This window comes from Seriola lalandi, unplaced genomic scaffold (assembly GCF_002814215.2).
Source record: "Seriola lalandi dorsalis isolate HSWRI2012SDOR001 ecotype SW California unplaced genomic scaffold, Sedor1 jcf7180002054998, whole genome shotgun sequence".
Lineage (NCBI taxonomy): Eukaryota > Metazoa > Chordata > Actinopteri > Carangiformes > Carangidae > Seriola > Seriola lalandi.
This window is the reverse complement of record NW_019525547.1, coordinates 245,775-264,535: the sequence shown is the minus strand read 5'-3', so window position 1 is coordinate 264,535 and position 18,761 is coordinate 245,775. Positions and strand designations below refer to the sequence as shown.

At 40.1% G+C, this 18,761-nt stretch overlaps 1 protein-coding gene across 1 annotated transcript in view; it reads left to right on the top strand.

Annotated features, from left to right (window-relative positions):
• Window positions 1-18,761, top strand: part of LOC111647556 (leucine-rich repeat and fibronectin type III domain-containing protein 1-like protein) — a 192,892-nt gene that overhangs the window by 119,537 nt on the left and 54,594 nt on the right. The window contains exons 3-4 of the mRNA XM_023397178.2: window positions 10,894-11,164; window positions 13,951-14,151. Of these exons, the coding sequence (XP_023252946.1) occupies window positions 10,904-11,164; window positions 13,951-14,151 (462 nt within the window). The 5' untranslated portion in view covers window positions 10,894-10,903. The remainder of the gene's footprint in view (window positions 1-10,893; window positions 11,165-13,950; window positions 14,152-18,761) is intronic.

Sequence of the window (18,761 nt, the reverse complement as noted above, 5' to 3'; positions counted from 1 at the left end):
AGTGGTTTATAATTAGGTTATTCGTTCATTCAGTTGTTAACACTTTATAACAACTATAAGGAAGGTATAACAAACTTTTCACACATTGATGCAGGCTCACTGATCAGGTTAATGCTTACTACTATAAATCTTACTAATGAGTTACTAACATTTATAACTGGTAAAAGGAGCCTTGTCATAACTCATTAATAAATGATGATGTGTTTCACACTTTAAAAATATTTAATAATAATAAAATACCTTTTGCCAAATGAAACTCCCTGAGCATTAAGATGCTGATGGTGGTTCATTTCTAGTAACTTAACAAATGTGATGAGGCAGCAGGTACAAACGCTGGATGATGGAGAAAACAAAGGAAGCTCAGTAACTACTGAGCTATGAGGTTTAACAGTACAGATACATGTGGGCTCACTATTTGGCAAGCAGCAGGTCACTGTTGCCCTTTTTATCTAATGCGTTATGAAGGCTTATGAATGATTTATAAAGTGTTAACAAGCTAGTTGTAAACCATTCATCAATCCTCTATAAAGGTAGTCTTATTATAAAGTGGTAACTTCGTTTTCAATAAATCAGGTGGATTATCTGATTAGAAATCACTGGTGGGACGATTGGATTTGGATGGTGATGTCACTCATTGTCCTGGCATCTAATTAAATATTAAATAATAACACAGCCACACATTTTAGAAACAACAATAAGCAGCAGTGATGAAGACAATGTGACAGACAAACAGGATGTGCATTTAAACATGCCAGTTTCTCCCAGTGTTGTGAATGGCTGTGGCGTGATATTGATTACAGCTCAAAGTATGAAGCTGTCAGCTTTACCCACTGTGGCTTGTAATGAGCATAACAGTGATGACTGTAGAAATGAAATGCCATTTAAATATAAATGACAATTTCCATGACATACAGTCTACCAATGTGCTGCGGGTATGCAGAATCCATTAACATGTCATCTGCACAAATGACAGTGATTGATGTTAATTGAAATGGCAATTTTTCCTCCTTCTCTCTCTCTCTCCTGCATTCACACACACACACACACACACACACACACAGATATACACAAATGAAATCAAGTTGAGCAACACTAATGGCTCTCTCCTCCTCTATGTTGTAAACTTGTAGTTTTAGCTACACTTTCTTGTTATGAAACCCCCCCCCCCCATCACCACCCGTCATACTGCAGCAGTGCCTTGACTCTGTGACAATGCCACTAATTTAAAGGATTACAGCATAACATTTTGATGATAATCTAGATCTGAGACCCCTCCATCCATCATAAGACATTTAGCTTCACCTATAATTGCTGCAGTCATGTGCTGAAGGAAAATTAAAACTGCACTTTGCACCCCAACAGCTTATTTTCTCCGAAAATCATAGCAGGGCAAATGATGAATTTAAGGCTGCAGCCTTAAACTGTGGAGAATCATTTGTGCCTTAGTGAGTGCTCTCTAGTTACCTGTGGAGATTGCTTTGTGGGACTATAGCTTCAGATAAATCACTAGTTCTTTTCAATCAATTATTAAACCCTGAGTGTTCCTGTGGAGCCGCTCGGTGGCTGACAGTAGATGATGTGGCTGGTCTCTGGTTCTGGAGGAGGGCACACACTGTCTCAGTCAACAGCCCGCAGATTAAAGACTCCATTTTTAAAAGCATTTGAACCGAGGTGTGAGGTGTAGTCATCAATTATGTAATTTCATTGTTTCCAACACACTGTTATTTCTGGTCCATTTGCTTATACCTGCTCCGCCTGACACTAATAACACCCATCAGCACAATGAAATCGTCAGGCATCAGTTGATATTGGAGCCATGGACACCAGAATTTTTAAATCTCTAAAGTTAGTTTCTATTGAAAGGCTTTCTTATATGTTAATCTGAACATGTATATTCAGGTAGATGTGATATTGTATTGTTGTTTTTATATACTTTTAATTTTTGCTGTTGTCGCTTTATTTTTTTAGTCGTTGTTGTGAATATAATTTTACTTCTGCATCACATCAGACCAGTTTATTACCTGATCCTGTTGTTTTACATTTGTGATTTGTTTAGCAGTTTGTGATTACAATAGACATGAAATTTTAAGCAGAAGAGGATGATGCTTTTCAGCTTGGTGTTAAATTTGTCTTTTAAGTGTACACTGGTGCAATCAGACGAGTGGACCCCCAGGGGTCCTTCAGGAGGTTCCTGGGGTCCCCAGCGAAAAGAGGAATCATTTCTTTTCACTATAATATAATTCCATCCACAAAACAATGACAGAATGTATGACTATTTTGGTAAATACTTTCATCTGAAAGCAAAACTCTTATCAGATGGGGGACCCTGGGACTGATTAGTGACTGATTTGTTTGTCTTATTTATTTCTTTATATCTTTTTGCTTTTGTTTTTGCTGCATTTTATATTCGTCCTGTACACTTTACTTTGTTATTTTATGCTATTATATGTAAATCTTTATGTCCAAATTTGCATTCAATGTAACATTTGTGTATTCATGGACCTCAGGGAGATTAGCAACCTCATTAGCAGAAGCTAATGTGGCTCCCATAAACAATAACTGATTACATAAGTCATTCAGCATCGTCTGCATTGTAGAGTTAGAGAACGGCGGAGGTTTGAGCAGCAGCCTGGTGTCTGCAGACATCTCACCGTGTCATCCATATGAATGGCACCAATCAGTTTGTATTAATATGAATGAATCCTCCCCTCCACCAGTGCAGCACCACCATCAGTAGTTGGCCCTGTAGATGTCGGTTATTATTGATTTTAATCCAATTTGAAATGCATCATTCAAGCAGCATCAGCAGTGTGCTGACTGTGGCAGTGGAGCGCTGTGAGACAGGCAGACAGACGGATAAGCAGACAGACTGTGGCAGCACTGTGCCGCTCCGTGGCTCCTGCTGTGAGACACGTCATGATCAGTCTGTGAAATAATGTTTGACATATGGAGAATTGCGGTGAAAATTCAGCTCTTTGTGGAATCACATTTTTTGTTACAATCAGGTCACACTCTGATCAGACAATACTTTTGAAAATAAGAGACCGAGCGCCATTGACATTACAAAATGTGATGGAACTTGACATAATGTAACATGACATGATTAAAGCATTCAAGGCTTTTTAAGAGCCTCAGTGATGAGATTGACATGATGGTTTTAAATTCATCTAATACCATTTTCTGAGAAGATTTAAAGCTCCATATTTTCCTCTTAAGTTAGTTTTACATCTCCTCTCTCAGGCTTCTCTCTGGAGCTCTAGTAACAACAGTTTGGTGAGCCAATCAGAAGAGAGGAGGCTCTGAGCCTCTCTTCTGACTGGCTGACTGTTTTCTGAGTGATCCGATAAAAATATAGCAGATTTTAGGTCAACACTCACAGAAACCAAATCCTGCAAGGTTGGATGGTGGGTCCAGGTGGGCGGGGCTTGGGGCGGGGCTTGGGGCATGGCTGAGAGCGGTGACTGCTTTGTTGTTGCCCTGACGGCTGGTTTTAAGGCTCAGTTTCTGAATACAGGCTGTGTGCATTTCTCTGTGGACTGAGGCTTTGATACTTGCACAGTATTAATATAGAACCTGGACCTGCTTTATAATCACACAACACATGGACATTTACCTTTAGACTATATGGGACCTGTGTTTACCACGACCAAACTTCATCATTGCCATACTCCTCTGTGGGGGTGGAGTGTGTTAAATAAAATAAATAAATAAAACTTTTGTTTTTATGTCCTTTTCTGCCAGCTTTGTTGCATATTCTACAACCAATGCACTGACAAATAACTGAGTATATTCAGTAGGTTGTTTCAGAGTCATTAGGTTCTGTAAATGTAGAACAATAGAACCATGTGTTGACATTTTTTTTAAAAATGTACGCTACTTTTAAATACTTCGAGTTCTCCAGTACTTTAACTCAAGTAAAAATGTGACTGCACATCTTTCACTTGTATTCACAGTTCCACAATTTCACAGACCAAAGTAAGTAAATAAATGAAATGTATCACACTAACAAGTACTGTCTGTGTATCCACAGCCTGATATGTGTTATTCTTCCACTGCTGTCTGTGAACACATACTTTCTGTATTCACATTGTGCGACTTGGCAGATATATTCATTAAAAACTTTTCCTCATTGTGTTGATAAAAATGAAACATGGTCAGTGTTAGATTTCTGCCACATTGTATTTGCTGTAGCATAATGGTAGCACAGAAACATAATTTCTTGGAGACACAGCGGGGACAATTGAATGCAAAGAAAAGTCACATTTAAACAAACACATATGAGCCACAGTTTCAGCATGTGATGTTGAATATATAATAAGTTGTGGTATATGGATTACAGCAGCCAGAGCATGTACAAGATAAAGGCAGCTGCTGGGGCTTATTGAGGCAAAGAAGAAATGAGTTCAGAATATGTAAATGTGAAGTGGTCCTTCCTGCTTTGTCTGCCTGAGTCCTCACACTTCTTTCTACCCTGTCTCTGTCGTTCTCTCTCTGGTTCTCATTCTGTGTCTTCACCAGCAGTATAGCTCTTCCATTATCCTTGAGTGTGTGTGTGTGTGTGTGTGTGTGTGTGTGTGTGTGTGTGTGTGTGTGTGATGCACAGGCGTGTTTGTCAGTGCGTGTGTGTGTGTGTGTGTGTATTTTTGTGTGTGCCTCTTTCTAAAGATGTAGAACAACATCCCCACCAGCTGGTCGGAAAATGTATCTTGTGGAGCATAAATTGCTCAGCCTCCTCTTTCTCATTTCTTAACCTTGTTCTCTTCCTCCCATATCTCCTTTCCTCCTCAGTAAACTTTTCTTTTTCCTCTTTCTCTTCTTCATTTCCTCCACCTTTCAGCCCATTATCCTCTCGTCTGATATGTGATGCTCTCAATATTTTTTCCTTTCCTGTCTTCCTCTTATTGTCTGACTGTCTCTCTGCTAATTACACTTCCTCTCTTCTGTCTGCTCCTTGCTGTTGTTGTTTATCTCAGACTACAAACATGTCAGCCACAATAATTAGCAGGCACCAACTGTCTGTAGGTGAGATTGTTTTTTGGTGCTTTTTTGTGCAGAACTGACTTTCTGTGTCCGTATGTGTGTGTGTGTGTGTGTGTGTGTGTGTGTGTGTGTGACAGACAGTGTAAATAAGATGAGCTACTTCTGTCTATAAACAGTGAACATCCTCACGTTGGTTGACCTTCCCTCCCTGTTTATGTAGCTCCACTTGTTCCAGTGTGAGCTATATGTGAATTACATTACAGTACAATGCATTTACTCCTTTGTCAGGCACTTTTATCCAGGCTTACAAGAATGATAATACTAAAGCATCAGGGCAGTAGGACACCTTGGTGTAAGTACCAAGCACTAAATGTGTTCAATAAGGTGAAGTGCAGGGAGATCAGTTAGAGAAATGCATAGTAAGAGCTAGTTAGACATGTTAGGGTGTTATAGGTGTAAGAAGAGGAGGTGCTCTCTGAAGAGATGAGTCTTCAGGAGATTCTTGAGGATAGAGAAGGATGCCCCTGCTCTGATAGCATTCAGTAGCTTGTTCCACCATCGGGGAACCACATACCAGAACAGTCTGGACTGAGACTGTCTTGTGTGCAGGGATGGTGATGCCTGATGACATTCCTTTGAGGAACAAAGAGGCCAAGACGGAGCATCAGGCTGAATAATTGAGTTCGATTAGATGGTGCAGACCCAGAAATCACTCTGAGGCAGCATTAGAGACTGAATATGATTTGGGTGGCCATGGGTAGACAGTGGAGGTCAGTGATATGTGACATAACTGATCAAAGACCAGACACATTCTGAACCATCTGTAAGGGTTTCACTGCGTGAAGAAAGGCCCACTAGAGGGGCATTGCACTGGTTGAGGTGAGAGACAGCCATGGACTGTGCCAATAGTTGGGTGAAGTACAGAATCAAGTAAGGCCTGATTTTTCTGATATTGTATAGAGCAAAGTAACACGACCAAGAGACGGATGCAACATGGTCAGAGAAAAATAATTACTCATCAAACATAATGCCCAGGTTTCTCACAATCTTGGTTTTGTTTAAGAGATGAAGAGGGGATTTTGATGTTGACATTATGTTGGAGAGAATGACTGCCGCAGTGACTAAGAGTTCAGTCTTAGAGAGGTTTAACTGAAGGTGGCGTTCCCTCATCCATGTGGATATGTCAAAGACAAAGGCTGAGATCCATGCCAAGACCGTGGGGTCATCTGGTGGGAATAACAGGAATAGTTGGGTGTCGTCTGCATAGCAGTGTAATGATAAGCCATGCAAGTTGATAATTAGACCCAAGAAGGTGGTGTATATTGCAAACAGGGGCCCCCGTACTGATCCTTGGGGAAATCCTGTAGGAATTGGATGGGATAAAGATGTTTGTCTTAGCCTTGACACACTGAGGGAGTGCCCAGTGAGTTTGGAATCAAACCAAGAAAGAAATTTGTCCGAGATGCCCATGTCAGAAAGTACACAGAGCAGGATGTGGTCGCTCACTATGTCAAAGCCCAATGTAAGCTGGGAGAGGCTCAACCTGCCAACCCCCCCCCAAACCTGCAAAAAGTAATCTGGTAAAGTTAATAGAGGTATGGATAATTTGCAGTCATTATCACTTGAATGGCCACATTTATTTACTTAACCTTTATTTAAACAGGGGGGACATTGAGAGCAAACCCTCTTTTCCAAGGATGCCCTAAAGAAAATACACGGAAAAGATGGTGCTGTCAGGTTAAACAGAGCAGAGACGAGTTCAAAGTCTAAATTCCTAACCTTCCAAATATGTTTGGAAGGTTAGTGTTATTCTAATATTCCCACAGGTCTTTGCACAAGTCAAACTTAATCAACATGGAAATGAACACATCAACTTTCAATCATACATTTCATTATGATCCCATACATAAAAGAGGGTGTGTCAGCATTTTACAGACAAAACATCATGACATGGATTTCATTTGTGACTCAGGAGGTAGAGCAGGTCATCCACTAATTAGAAGGTTGGTGATTTGATCCCCAACTCCTCTGGGCCGCATCTTTGGGCAAGATACTGAACCCCACATTACCCCTGATGGCTGTTCCATCAGTGTAGGTGCGTTTAAGTGTGATTTATGAATATGACTGTGAATGGGTGAATGTGGCAAGTATTATAAAGCGCTTTGAGTGGTCAGTAAGACTAAAAGAGTTCTATATTAGTGCAAGTCCATTTACCAGTTCATTTCAACATGTGCACATGTGCATGTATTATTAAAAATGTTATTTTTTAAATATGATGGGACAGAATGAACAGAACAATGTAGAAAACTTAATGAATGGAAGTAAGGAGAGATGAAAGGAGCTTAAGAGTGAGAAAATACACCAGAGGTGCAAGAAGGGGAAAAAAAGCTGTACTGAGGAATAAATGATCGAATACGGACAGGAATCGAGGAGCAGATACAGAGTGATGGATAGAGACAGTGAAGAAAAGAATGATGGTGGGATGTGATCCAGTGTGTCAGGAAAAAGACAGAAGAAAAAAGTTTTAGAGACAGACTGTATGGAGAGAGGGGTGATGGAGGGAAAGAGAAAGGAAGTGATGCAATTGAAATTAGAAGCACTTTCAGTCAAGAATAGAGTAATGGAAGGACGGAGGAGAGGGTGACAGAGATGGAGAAGTGCTTGTGGTTTGAAAAAGAGCTGTCTTGCATTTTTCCTCACACTGAGCTGGTCTGACTAAACAGCTTCAATCTGTTATGAGACTCAGCATCTTTCTACTGCAACATTTGTCTGAGGATAATCTCATACAAGTAAACATTTTTTAAGTATACTGTATACATTATAATTGATACACAAACATCCATAATTTGGTCATATGTAAACTATTGACCTCACCGCTTTGTCACACCAGTGTTCAATCAAAGTCCATAGGTCGTCTGTGAAAGCAGCATTTTCAATGAGCCCACATCTGGATGACTAAAATGTCACCAATTAATCATTAACTTGCTGCAAGTGACACGCTCAAAACCCTACAACAGCTGAATAGATGGATGAAGCACAGCACTCTTGTTCATGTCACTTACAATTACTATCCATTGATTAAACGTTTGTTAAAATCACACTGGAACAGATTTGTAAATCATAAGAATAATGCAAATTAATAAAACCTCAAATGTAAATGAATACAACTAAATTTCTGCACCTTACCTGACCTTTCATTACTTTTACTTCTCCCAGACCACAGGCTGTTAGATGGGCCGTTCTCAGGCAAAGGTCAAACCCACTGAAAAAGTAATCCAAAAGTAAAATCTGTCTTCTTTGATTGTACCAGGTAGAAGTGGTGAACTGAATCATCTGGAAAAAAAGAGGAGATAGAGGAATTTAGTTCATAAAGCTGGAAAATAGCCAAATACCAAAACTCTCAGAAAATGATCAAAGTGAAAGCCTCTTAGCCACTAACCCAAAGAAACTTTTCAGTTTGTTTGCTTTGCCATCTCAGCTAATTTCTTCTTAAAACATCTAACTTAAAATATTCCAGATGTTTAGAACAAATCTACAACAACAGTGTTAAAGTTCCCATATTTTCCTCTTCTCCTGTGTTTTATTTTAAGTGTAGATATATATATATATATATATATATTTGTTGTTTTAAGAAGCAAAAACCATCTCAATGTAGTTTTAAATCTCCTCTCTAAGGTTTCTCTCTGGAGCTCAAGTAACAACAGGTCAGTGAGCGAATCAGAAGAGAGGAGGCTCTAAGCCTCTCTTCTGATTCGCTGACTGTTAGCCAATATAATAAAAATATAGCAGTTTTCAGGTAAAACACTCCAAAACCAAATCCTGCAATGGTGGGTAGAGGTGGGCAGGGCTTGAGGTGTGGTTTAGGGCAGTGATTGCTTTGTTGTGACATCACAAAGTTCCAGAAGTCCTGATGGCTGGTTTTAAGGTTCAGACTTATTGCGTTGTTATCACGATAGAAACAGAAAAAACATGTGAATGAAAAGAGCTTTATTGTGAATTCAGCTGTATTATAGTATTATGTGTGAGCACAGAGAGGAGGAGAGAACAGATAAAGAGCTCAAACCAGCTTACACTAGACTGAAACCAGCTGATACTAGACTGAAACCAGCTTACACTAGGCTGAAGCCAGCTGATACTAGACTGAAACCAGCTGACACTAGACTGAAACCAGCTTACACTAGGCTGAAGCCAGCTGATACTAGACTGAAACCAGCTGATACTAGACTGAAACTAGGTGAGGCTAGACTGAAACCAGATGATATTAGATTGAAACCAGCTGACACTTGACTGAAACCAGCTGACACTAGACTGAAACCAGCTGACGCTAGACTGAATGATGATACGTCCATACATAGTCCAGCCTGAAACTGTAGTTTTGTTTGATGAGTAACTACCTCACAGTGAGCACCAATAAACTTTACTTTACTTTATCCACCTGTCACTTGATTCAACTTATGTGAGATTTGAAATATTCTAATTTAAATGACAAATTTGTGAATTCCAGTTGTTGCTCATTACAGCCTGAATATTTTCTGTGCTCACATTGCCATCATCATACAGACTCTTCAATTACCCACTGACATTTGAGTGTAGTCTCAGTCAGCTTTTGAATTCTCCTGATCACTTCTACTGAATTTATCTCATTCCATTACATCTCTCCATTACTTCCTCACATTTAGCTTCATATCCTGCAGTTACGAATACATGTGCAGACTTCCTGCTCTGTATTCCGTGCTGCAGTTGAAGCACAGTCTGAATATTTCAGTACCGTAAATAAAAGAGCGTGTCTCTTCCTGCTGTTATTTGCAATCGACCTTCCTCCAGTCACTCAGCATTTAACTCAGAGGAACTTTTTTTACAGAGTAGGTACATGTGAGAGTCTACAAACATGCATGAATGTGTGTGTGTCATACAGGTATTACTCATGTTGTGGGGACCTGTTAGATAATGGGGACTTATGAGGACAAAAAACAAATCCCCATTATGTAAAATCATTATATAAATCATACTTACACACACACACACACACACACATATATATATATATATATATATATAAATCATTACATTTTCAGGTTACAGTAAGGGTAGGGCTAGGCAAAAGTTAAGTTTAGGTTAGGGTTACGTTATGTTAGAGGATTAGCGTAAGGGTTATGGTTATTAGTCAATGTAACATCCTCTGAAGTCATGAAGAAATTACTGTGCTCGTGTGTGTGTGTGTGTGTGTGTGTGTGTGTGTGTGTGTGTTGGCATGGTATTCTTTTGCATATGTCTTTCCTGTTGTGTGCATTTTCCTTTTTCTCCTTGTATGAATTTATTCAGGGCTGAGCTGAGCTGAGCTAAATGTACAAACCGAACAGAGAGAAATCAATATCAATGTAAATGTATTCCTTTATTGCTTTGGCTGGAACAGCTGCTTTAGTCTCATTCTTATGCAGAAAAACATCCATGAAACTCATGAAGTGAGACAGACAGCCACACACAGCATAATTTGTGTTCTTTAATGTTCTGCTCAGATTATAATCACGACAGTGCAGCAAGCCTAATTGATGATATAAGTACTGTTTACTTTCATTTTCCCTGTTCAACCTACTCAGCAGAAAGAAACACAGGCTGCACCAGCAAACACTAAAACTCTTTTCCTCTTTCCTTTTTCCTGCCACTTTCACCCCCTGCATCACCCAATCCCCCCAGTTTCCCTTGTTTATCCATCTTCTTTTCCTCTCTCTTATGGAGCATTTATTATAATTCTGTTTTTTTACCCTGGAAACTCATCTGGAAAGTTTGACAACAACAAAAACTGTCAATCAAATCAAGGATCAGTGATTGGAGTTTTTACTTTGAAACTCAGTGGGAACAACAAGCTACATGACCTGACTCCTACGTTTGTTTCTCTTTTATTTGTTGCAACAGGAGAGCAGCCATGGACGTCGTCTCCACGCTGGTCTGCCCTCTCCTCCTCTTCTTTGTCGTCCTGTCCTCCCTCCCCTCCTGTTCCTCCTCCATGCTGTGTCCAAAGCGGTGCACCTGCCAGAACCTGCTGCCGTCCTACACCGTGCTGTGTGCCAAGACGGGCCTCCTCTTTGTCCCACCCAACATCGACCGCCAGACAGCCGAGCTCCGGCTAATGGACAATTTCATCACGACGCTGAGACACCGCGACTTCGCCAACATGTCCAGCCTGGTCAGAACTCACTTCTCTAAACACCTTTAAGTGTTCCTGTGTTGTATGGCTCCGGCTGTGGATGTTGCCGGCACGGAGGCATACACTGTTTTCGGGTTGTCGGTCCGTCCCAGTCTCATGGACAACAATATCTCAGTAACGCCTTGGCAAAACTTTAGATATGGCTTCATCGTTCACTTGGAGTCAAGGATGAACTGATTAGATTTTGGTGGTCAAAGGTCAAAGTCAGTGTCACCTCACAAAACACTTTTAGCCATTGTTCAAGACTTCACAGCAATTACGACAAAAATTTCAATTCAATTTCTTATTTTATATGACTCAACAAAACAGGGATGTAACCTGAAACTAGTCTGCTGTTTTAGATGTGTAGCTCATTTTAGAGATAAACACAGCTAATGGAACATATAAATTATATAAAAGCTTATGTTACTGATGTGCTGGGTATTTAACTGGCTGCATATACCCTTTTGCTTAAATAAATTATGACTACCTCGGCTTCAGAGTTAAGCCCTCTTAAACGCCACTGTACATGACACAGTGATATGTCAGATTTGTTGACACAAGATTTTAGATGCTACAGGTCCTATATTCAGAGATCTCTCAGCCAGCCTATAAGAAACAGAAATAAGAGCTAAGCTAAAATATATAGGAAGCTGCAAGGAAATGCTAAAAAACAGCTTTGACCACTCAGAAGAAGGCGTCTTTCGTGTGATTTTTGGTCTCAGACATCAGTCCAGCACTTTTGAGAGGACACAGTGGAGCCGACTTACATGCTAATCAAAGTAAATTAAGTTAGCTCACAGGGTATAAGCTCATGCCAGTGCCTGCTGCTCATTTTGGTCCAACAAGTCACAGCTGTGTCTGGCCAGACTGAAGGAGAAGTGACCTGCCAGAAAAAAAAAAAATACTAGCAGCAGCTCATTAGCTTGTTTTTCAGCAGCCTTGTATCTTTTTTAATAATTTGTATGTAGAATTACACTTAGACTGGGCAATTCTACAGCTCACAAGTTACAGCTGATACATTAGGTAGTGAGGCTTAATAGTAAGCTCAGGGCGGAGGATGGTTTAGTAAAATGTTTGGTTTTTTATACGATACTTCCCTAACCGTAACTGCACCATGTGCAGCTTTTAAAGTAACATAAAGGTGCTTGGACTGTTTTAAAGATTTTGTTTCCTAAATTGTTTTGATCCAGATGCCTCTTTTGCTGCTGTGCATCTTTGTTTGCCACCTGCTGGTTGTGAGATCTCAATCGTTCCTTTCAATGTGTTATATCCCAAAAATGATTTGCAAGCTTTTTCCAAATACGTTGCGCATGCAGTAACCACGGAAACAACTGCACTTACAGCCATTATCAGCAGGGATCCAGTCACAGAGTTGCAGCCATTGTGCTGCTGCCACAGTGACTGCTCTGTCTCTGAGAATTGCGGCCACAGAACATTTTTAATATATTTATTTATCCAGTTATCTCCACCAGCGGTAAAGTATAACCCATATTTGTAAGGACAAGATAACTGTTGAACAACACTATTAAATGGCATTCTGGGAAATGTTGGACATCACTATTTGAAATATAAGGCGTGTGAGTGAAGAGGGTACACCAGCAGAGTAAACTGCGTCACTTAAAGTCAAAATAACTTCTGGAAGAAGCTAAACATCACAGATTAAACAGATTAAAGCTTTTTTTAGTATTCAGCATTCTGAGTAAAGAAAAGTGTTCAGCTTTTACTGCTGCCAGGAACATGCAAAACAGTGAGGAGAGATTTCATGTTTACTTGCACTGAAAGCAGAAATCATTACAGGAACATCTGCTACCTCCAACATAACATACTGACTGAGGTGACATGTATGATATCTGACAGATTTCGCCTCCAATGTAATCATGTAACGGAGGTGGAGATGCTTCAGTGCACGTGGCACAAAAAGAGAAACACCGGCATCATCGAGATTTAAATGCCAAATAGAAAAACTCATCACAGCTGGAGACTTCCTTAATGTGTGAAAAAATAAGTTTCTTCTCCTGTGTCATTACAACAGGCGCACAGATGATGTTTGCTAACACACAAGGCAACGTGGGAAATTAGGTTTTAATTATTTTGTAGCGGGCGTAACAGAGTGCCACAGATGTCTCCGGTGATCATGGTGCATCTCCAAAACAGGTTTACTAATGTGTGGGTGCTGATTGACCCTTTCTTGGGTGTTAATAGAAAATATTTCTGCACCTTCACACTCGTAGTAATCCACATATTTAGTAACTCCTGACCTCAGCAGTGTGTTTTCTAAATGTCTCATTACCTTTTAATGAAGCCCAAAGTTAATTTTTAAATAATTTTATCTGTAATTCCATGTCTGAACTGACCCCCAGTACTCTACTATTAATTACTATGATTATTATTTATGAAGACAGGGGAATGGGTGGCTGAGTGTTTGAAGGCCATCCTATAACCTGACTGCTGATTTAATCCCCACAGCCCTGAGTGTCCAACCACATTTTTTAACAAAACATTGAACCTTTGTTATCTCCAGAGTGCTGGCTCATCTGCTAACCCTGACCTTTGACCTCCCTGCACAGGAGGACAGAAAGAGTGTTACTCTAAAAACAGGATATATTTCGCAAAAGTGAAATCTCAATAAATTATTGCTGGTATAAAATTAAATAATCTTACAGAGCTTTAAAAGGAATAGGAAGAGAAAGTAAGTAACAGAGAAACAGAACGACAAAGTTGGCCCGCTATTTTCGGGGGAAAATGCTCTACAACATTAACTTTATCTTTCCCTGCATATCCAGATCCACCTGACCCTGAGCAGAAACACCATCAGTCAGATTCGGCCGTACGCCTTTGCTGACCTCCAGGATCTCCACGCTCTCCATCTGGATGCCAACCGCCTCACGATCCTGGATGACTCCCACTTCCAGGGCCTGGTGAACCTGAGGCACCTCATCCTGGCCAACAACCAGCTGCACAGCATATCAGAGGGAGCATTTCAGGTACAATTCCCCTTCCTGAACCCACTGTCACTCTTACTGTCACATGTGACGTCAAGAACAACACGTGATAATGAAACAAAGGCCGCACTATTTCATGCAAATACATATGCTACTGCTGTTACTACTAAAACAAGTGCTAATACTACACAAGTGTCACTGCTACTACTATTGTTGCTATTACAACCACAGTAGTACCGCTACCATGTTCTCTACCACTGCTCACAGTACTACCATTATATCTCTCAGTACAACTTGACATATGCTATGAATGCATCAGTAATGATTTAGTTAAGAGCAGGCAGTGGTGGAAGAAGAACACAATGGAAAATGAAGTGTGAATCAAGTGTCAATTGACAAAACATGTTAGATGAATGCAGTAAACAAGACCAGGTCAAAACCAGTATCTGTCTGCACTGCGTATAGTCAATGAGCAAAATTGAGTACGTATTTGAAACATGTTGAACCGCTGTAAACAACTGATATTATCAAATCCAATTATCATTCAGTCTACTGTCAGCTGATTTCAGTCTAGTATCAGCTGGTTTCAGTTTAATGTCAGCTGGTTTCACTCTAGTGTCAACTGGTTTCAGTTTAGTGTCAGCTGGTTTCAGTTTATTGTCAACTGATTTCGGTTAAGTATCAGCTGGTTTCAGTCTAGTTTCAGATGGTTTCAGTTTAGTATCAGTTGGTTTCAGTCTAGTGTCAACTGGTTTCAGTTTAGTATCAGCTGGTTTCAGTCTTGTGTCAGCTGGTTTCAGTGTAGTGTCAACTGGTTTCAGTCTAGTGTCAGCTGGTTTCAGTCTAGTGTCAACTGGTTTCAGTTTAGTGTCAACTGGTTTCAGTCTAGTGTCAACTGGTTTCAGTTAAGTATCAGCTGGTTTCAGTCTAGTGTCAGATGGTTTCAGTTTAGTATCAGTTGGTTTCAGTCTAGTGTCAGCTGGATTCAGTCTAGTCTCAACTGGTTTCAGTTAAGTTTCAGCTGGTTTCAGTCTAGTGTCAACTGGTTTCAGTTTAGTATCAGCTGGTTTCAGTCTAGTGTCAGCTGGATTCAGTCTAGTCTCAACTGGTTTCAGTTAAGTTTCAGCTGGTTTCAGTCTAGTGTCAACTGGTTTCAGTTAAGTTTCAGCTGGTTTCAGTCTAGTGTCAACTGGTTTCAGTTTAGTATCAGCTGGTTTCAGTCTAGTATCAGCTGGTTTCAGTCTAGTGTCAGCTGATTTCAGCCTGTGTCCGTGTGTGTGTGTGTGTGTGTGTGTGTGTGTGTGTGTGTGTGTGTCTGCCTTGCATCCTTTGTCTCCCTCTCTGTTTAGAGACTTTGTTTTATTCGTTTGATCGTTCTGGACCATTTTAACCCTGCTGGCAATTCTCATCTAACGAAAGTAGATTAGGTTTGTCCAAAAAGTCTCTAAATTTGCTGTTAGGTGCTTTTCTGAAAAAAGCCACAAATGGTCTACATTAGCATCATTTGCAGGTTGTAAATGCCCTCTAATAGACAGAGCAGAGAAAGCAAAGAAAGAGCAACAAGTTGCATTTGGCTGACCAATGGTACCACTCGATCACTCACTCACAAATTTGTGTTTATAGGGCTGACCCTGCTTTTGTGGTCCAGCCAAACATGCAAGATGGGGAAAAACACACTTTCAGCACACAAAAATAACCTTTATTAAAAGTGAAACCATGTGTAAAAGCCACATGCCTAGAGACTGCATGTGATTTGCCACCTTAGATTTGTGGTTCAGTCTGTATATTTTAGCCCAATTACCCTCAGGCTTTCATCAGTTGTGAACTATAATTATTATTTCAATTTAAAACAAATCTTTGTGGTGCTTCAAATTGAGTTTTGGTTTACCAATATGCAACATGAATTTAGTAGTTCAAAGGTTCGTAGTTTAATTAAGTGTCCTAAAAATTTACCAAAATCACTCTAAAAACCAGATCAAGGAGGCTAGAACTGTCCTGACAAACATTAGAAATCTTCTTAGCTCCACTGGAAAAGCTCAAACTACACTGTGGATTGGTACTGCCAACAAAGCTTATGAGTCACTACCAAAGCATTCAGAAATAGATTTCAATTTGCCAAGATTCTCAAAAAGTTAGTGGAAAAGTTATTGAAAAGTCATTTACAGTTCTTCAGAATAGTTGTGGCGCTGAGGGTCAAATGCTGTGTGAAAATGATGCCACTTTTCTGGCTGCGACTCTGAAACCCAACAGAACCAGCCAGGCCTGCCTGCCTCCACAGCTCAGCTGGACACCCTTTTAATAACCAGGCCCTAAAATAAACTGTTTTCCCCACTTCATTATATGACACTGTCGTCTCTCTCTGCTCATTAAAAGTCCAGCGCTGAGGTTCCAAAGAGCCTCCCCCTCTGGACCGACTCTGAGACCTCTGCAGGACTTTCATTAAGAGGAAACAGAGACGTGAACTCTGAACTCACTAATGCAGCAGTTTTAATTGCCCACATTATGACAAACAGATGATACTACAAAATGAAAGTAATACATTTTTTTCCTCTTATGGCAGTCACATTGGCTCTACAGCCAATGTACAAGTCATATTCTGTGTTTCAGTACATTCACTTGCAGTACACTGTGTACACAGTATACTCACTGGTGTATTGTCAAATGTTTCAAAATCAAAAACTGCCGTTTGAAACTAAGTTGAACTTCTGGACTACTTGTGATTTGATCAGTCACTACAGTGGTGGGCTGTGATTTTCTAAAACCCAAGGTCACTGTCAGTCATTCTCTTTATTATAGGGACTGAATGTAAAAAAAAAAACTCTCATTGAACATTAGTCGCGATTTTACAGAATTGTCTGATAGTAGCATGTGTGTTCATGTTGCAGCTCAAATTCTAAAACGCTAAAACGACCAGAAACTTATTTTTGAAGGTTTCTCTTCTTTTTGTCTCTGCTCTGTGTACATCATATCACACAGCTTTGGTAAACGCACCTTTACCTTAAACACACAGTATGTAACCTCTGCCTCTAGGGCTCTTTCAAGCAAAACAATAACGATAGACAGAGTTGGGTGATGTCATGAAATAGCGTGGGATCATGGGAGTTGTTGTCTTCACCACTATTACTGTAAGCTCCTCCTGGTTTGGATTCCTTCGGTGTCAGTGGTTCAGGAAATCAAACAGACCTGGTGATTCTAACTGTTAAAAACACTGAATAAAGCAGTTTGACATTTAATGTTGGTGCTTGACTATTGCTCTTTAGCAGACCAGGAGCAGCTGGAAACTGAGACTGCTTACTTTTGTTTCTCTAGTAATTCATGAACCGCAGGTTCAGGAGGTTTTTACCAGCAGCTGAAATATCCACAGAGGTGTCCTCCTCTCCATAACAAACACACCAGGGAATTAAAACCAGTAGAAACACCCAGAAAGCAGTTTGGCTTTAAAAATCTGAGAATGACAACAGGCGACCGAATGACACTTACTGTTACCATGAATTACTGTTTGGCCGTTGGAGAACATGATATGCAAGTTTAACGCCACATATCTTGAACTGCACGTTATTATCCTCTTTTTTATCAAAGTTTTTCCAGATCACTTTTCAGCTGTCATGGTGCACGTAATGCCAACTGAGTTGAACTATTGTAGTCAAAAACAACACTTGCGTAGGTGTGCGAGTAGTGAAACGCTCCTCAAATAATGACGTCAACTACCTATCCCTAGTAAGAACACACCTCAAAAAAATTTGTCTAGTATCTACGTATATCTATATATCTAGTCATTTTTAGACATTTTAATGCGGAGAAGTTGCATATTATGACTTTAATTGACAGTATCTAGATTTTTTTTATCATTTCTTTATTAACTTTTTAGTCAACCAAATAGTTGACTAAATTGTACTCCAGTCTGAAAAACACTTTTAGGGAAGAAGTTAGGGTGGATAATTGGGTCATAGAACATGTCATCTCACCACAGCAGGCGCTGGTTTCTGTCCTGTCTCCTACCAACAGCCAACACAAAAGCCACTGGCAAACAGTTACCACCTTACTTTATTGTTTGGGCATTAGGACTGTTGGCAGGAGACTCCAGTGTCAAAGCCAGAAACTTCCATCCTTCCATCCGCTGTGTACCTGAAAGTATATACGAGTCATTTTCAACAGTTTGAACAAAAACCAGCCGTGTCATTTTTCTCTCGACGACCGCAGTGAGATTTTAGGCAATTTAGGGCTGATTTTCTGCTCACACAGCTCTTTGAACTCCTCTCCACATCTTTTTAAAGTTTCTTGTGTCAATAAGAAATGAGATTGCCTTTGTTCAGAAAGTAATAAAGCACAGATTATTGTAATGAGAATTGAGTCATTGTGACATTCAAACAGTGTCCTGATTGTGTGAATTATGAGAGCAATTACAGCAACAACAACAACAGTTGGCAGGCTGTGATCTCTCTCTCTTCTACTCCTTCTCTCCATTCACTCTGCCTCTTATATCCAGCTTCTCTCACTCCTTCCATTCCTCTGTCCTTCTTTTTGTCTTTGTGTATTTCTTTGCTTACCTTCAGCTGTCTTTGAAATAAGAAAAAGTGGGGTTTGTTTGTTTTCTCAAGTATTGCAGTGATGCTTCATGCAATTAAATGCTTATGTTGCCCCCCACCCCACCC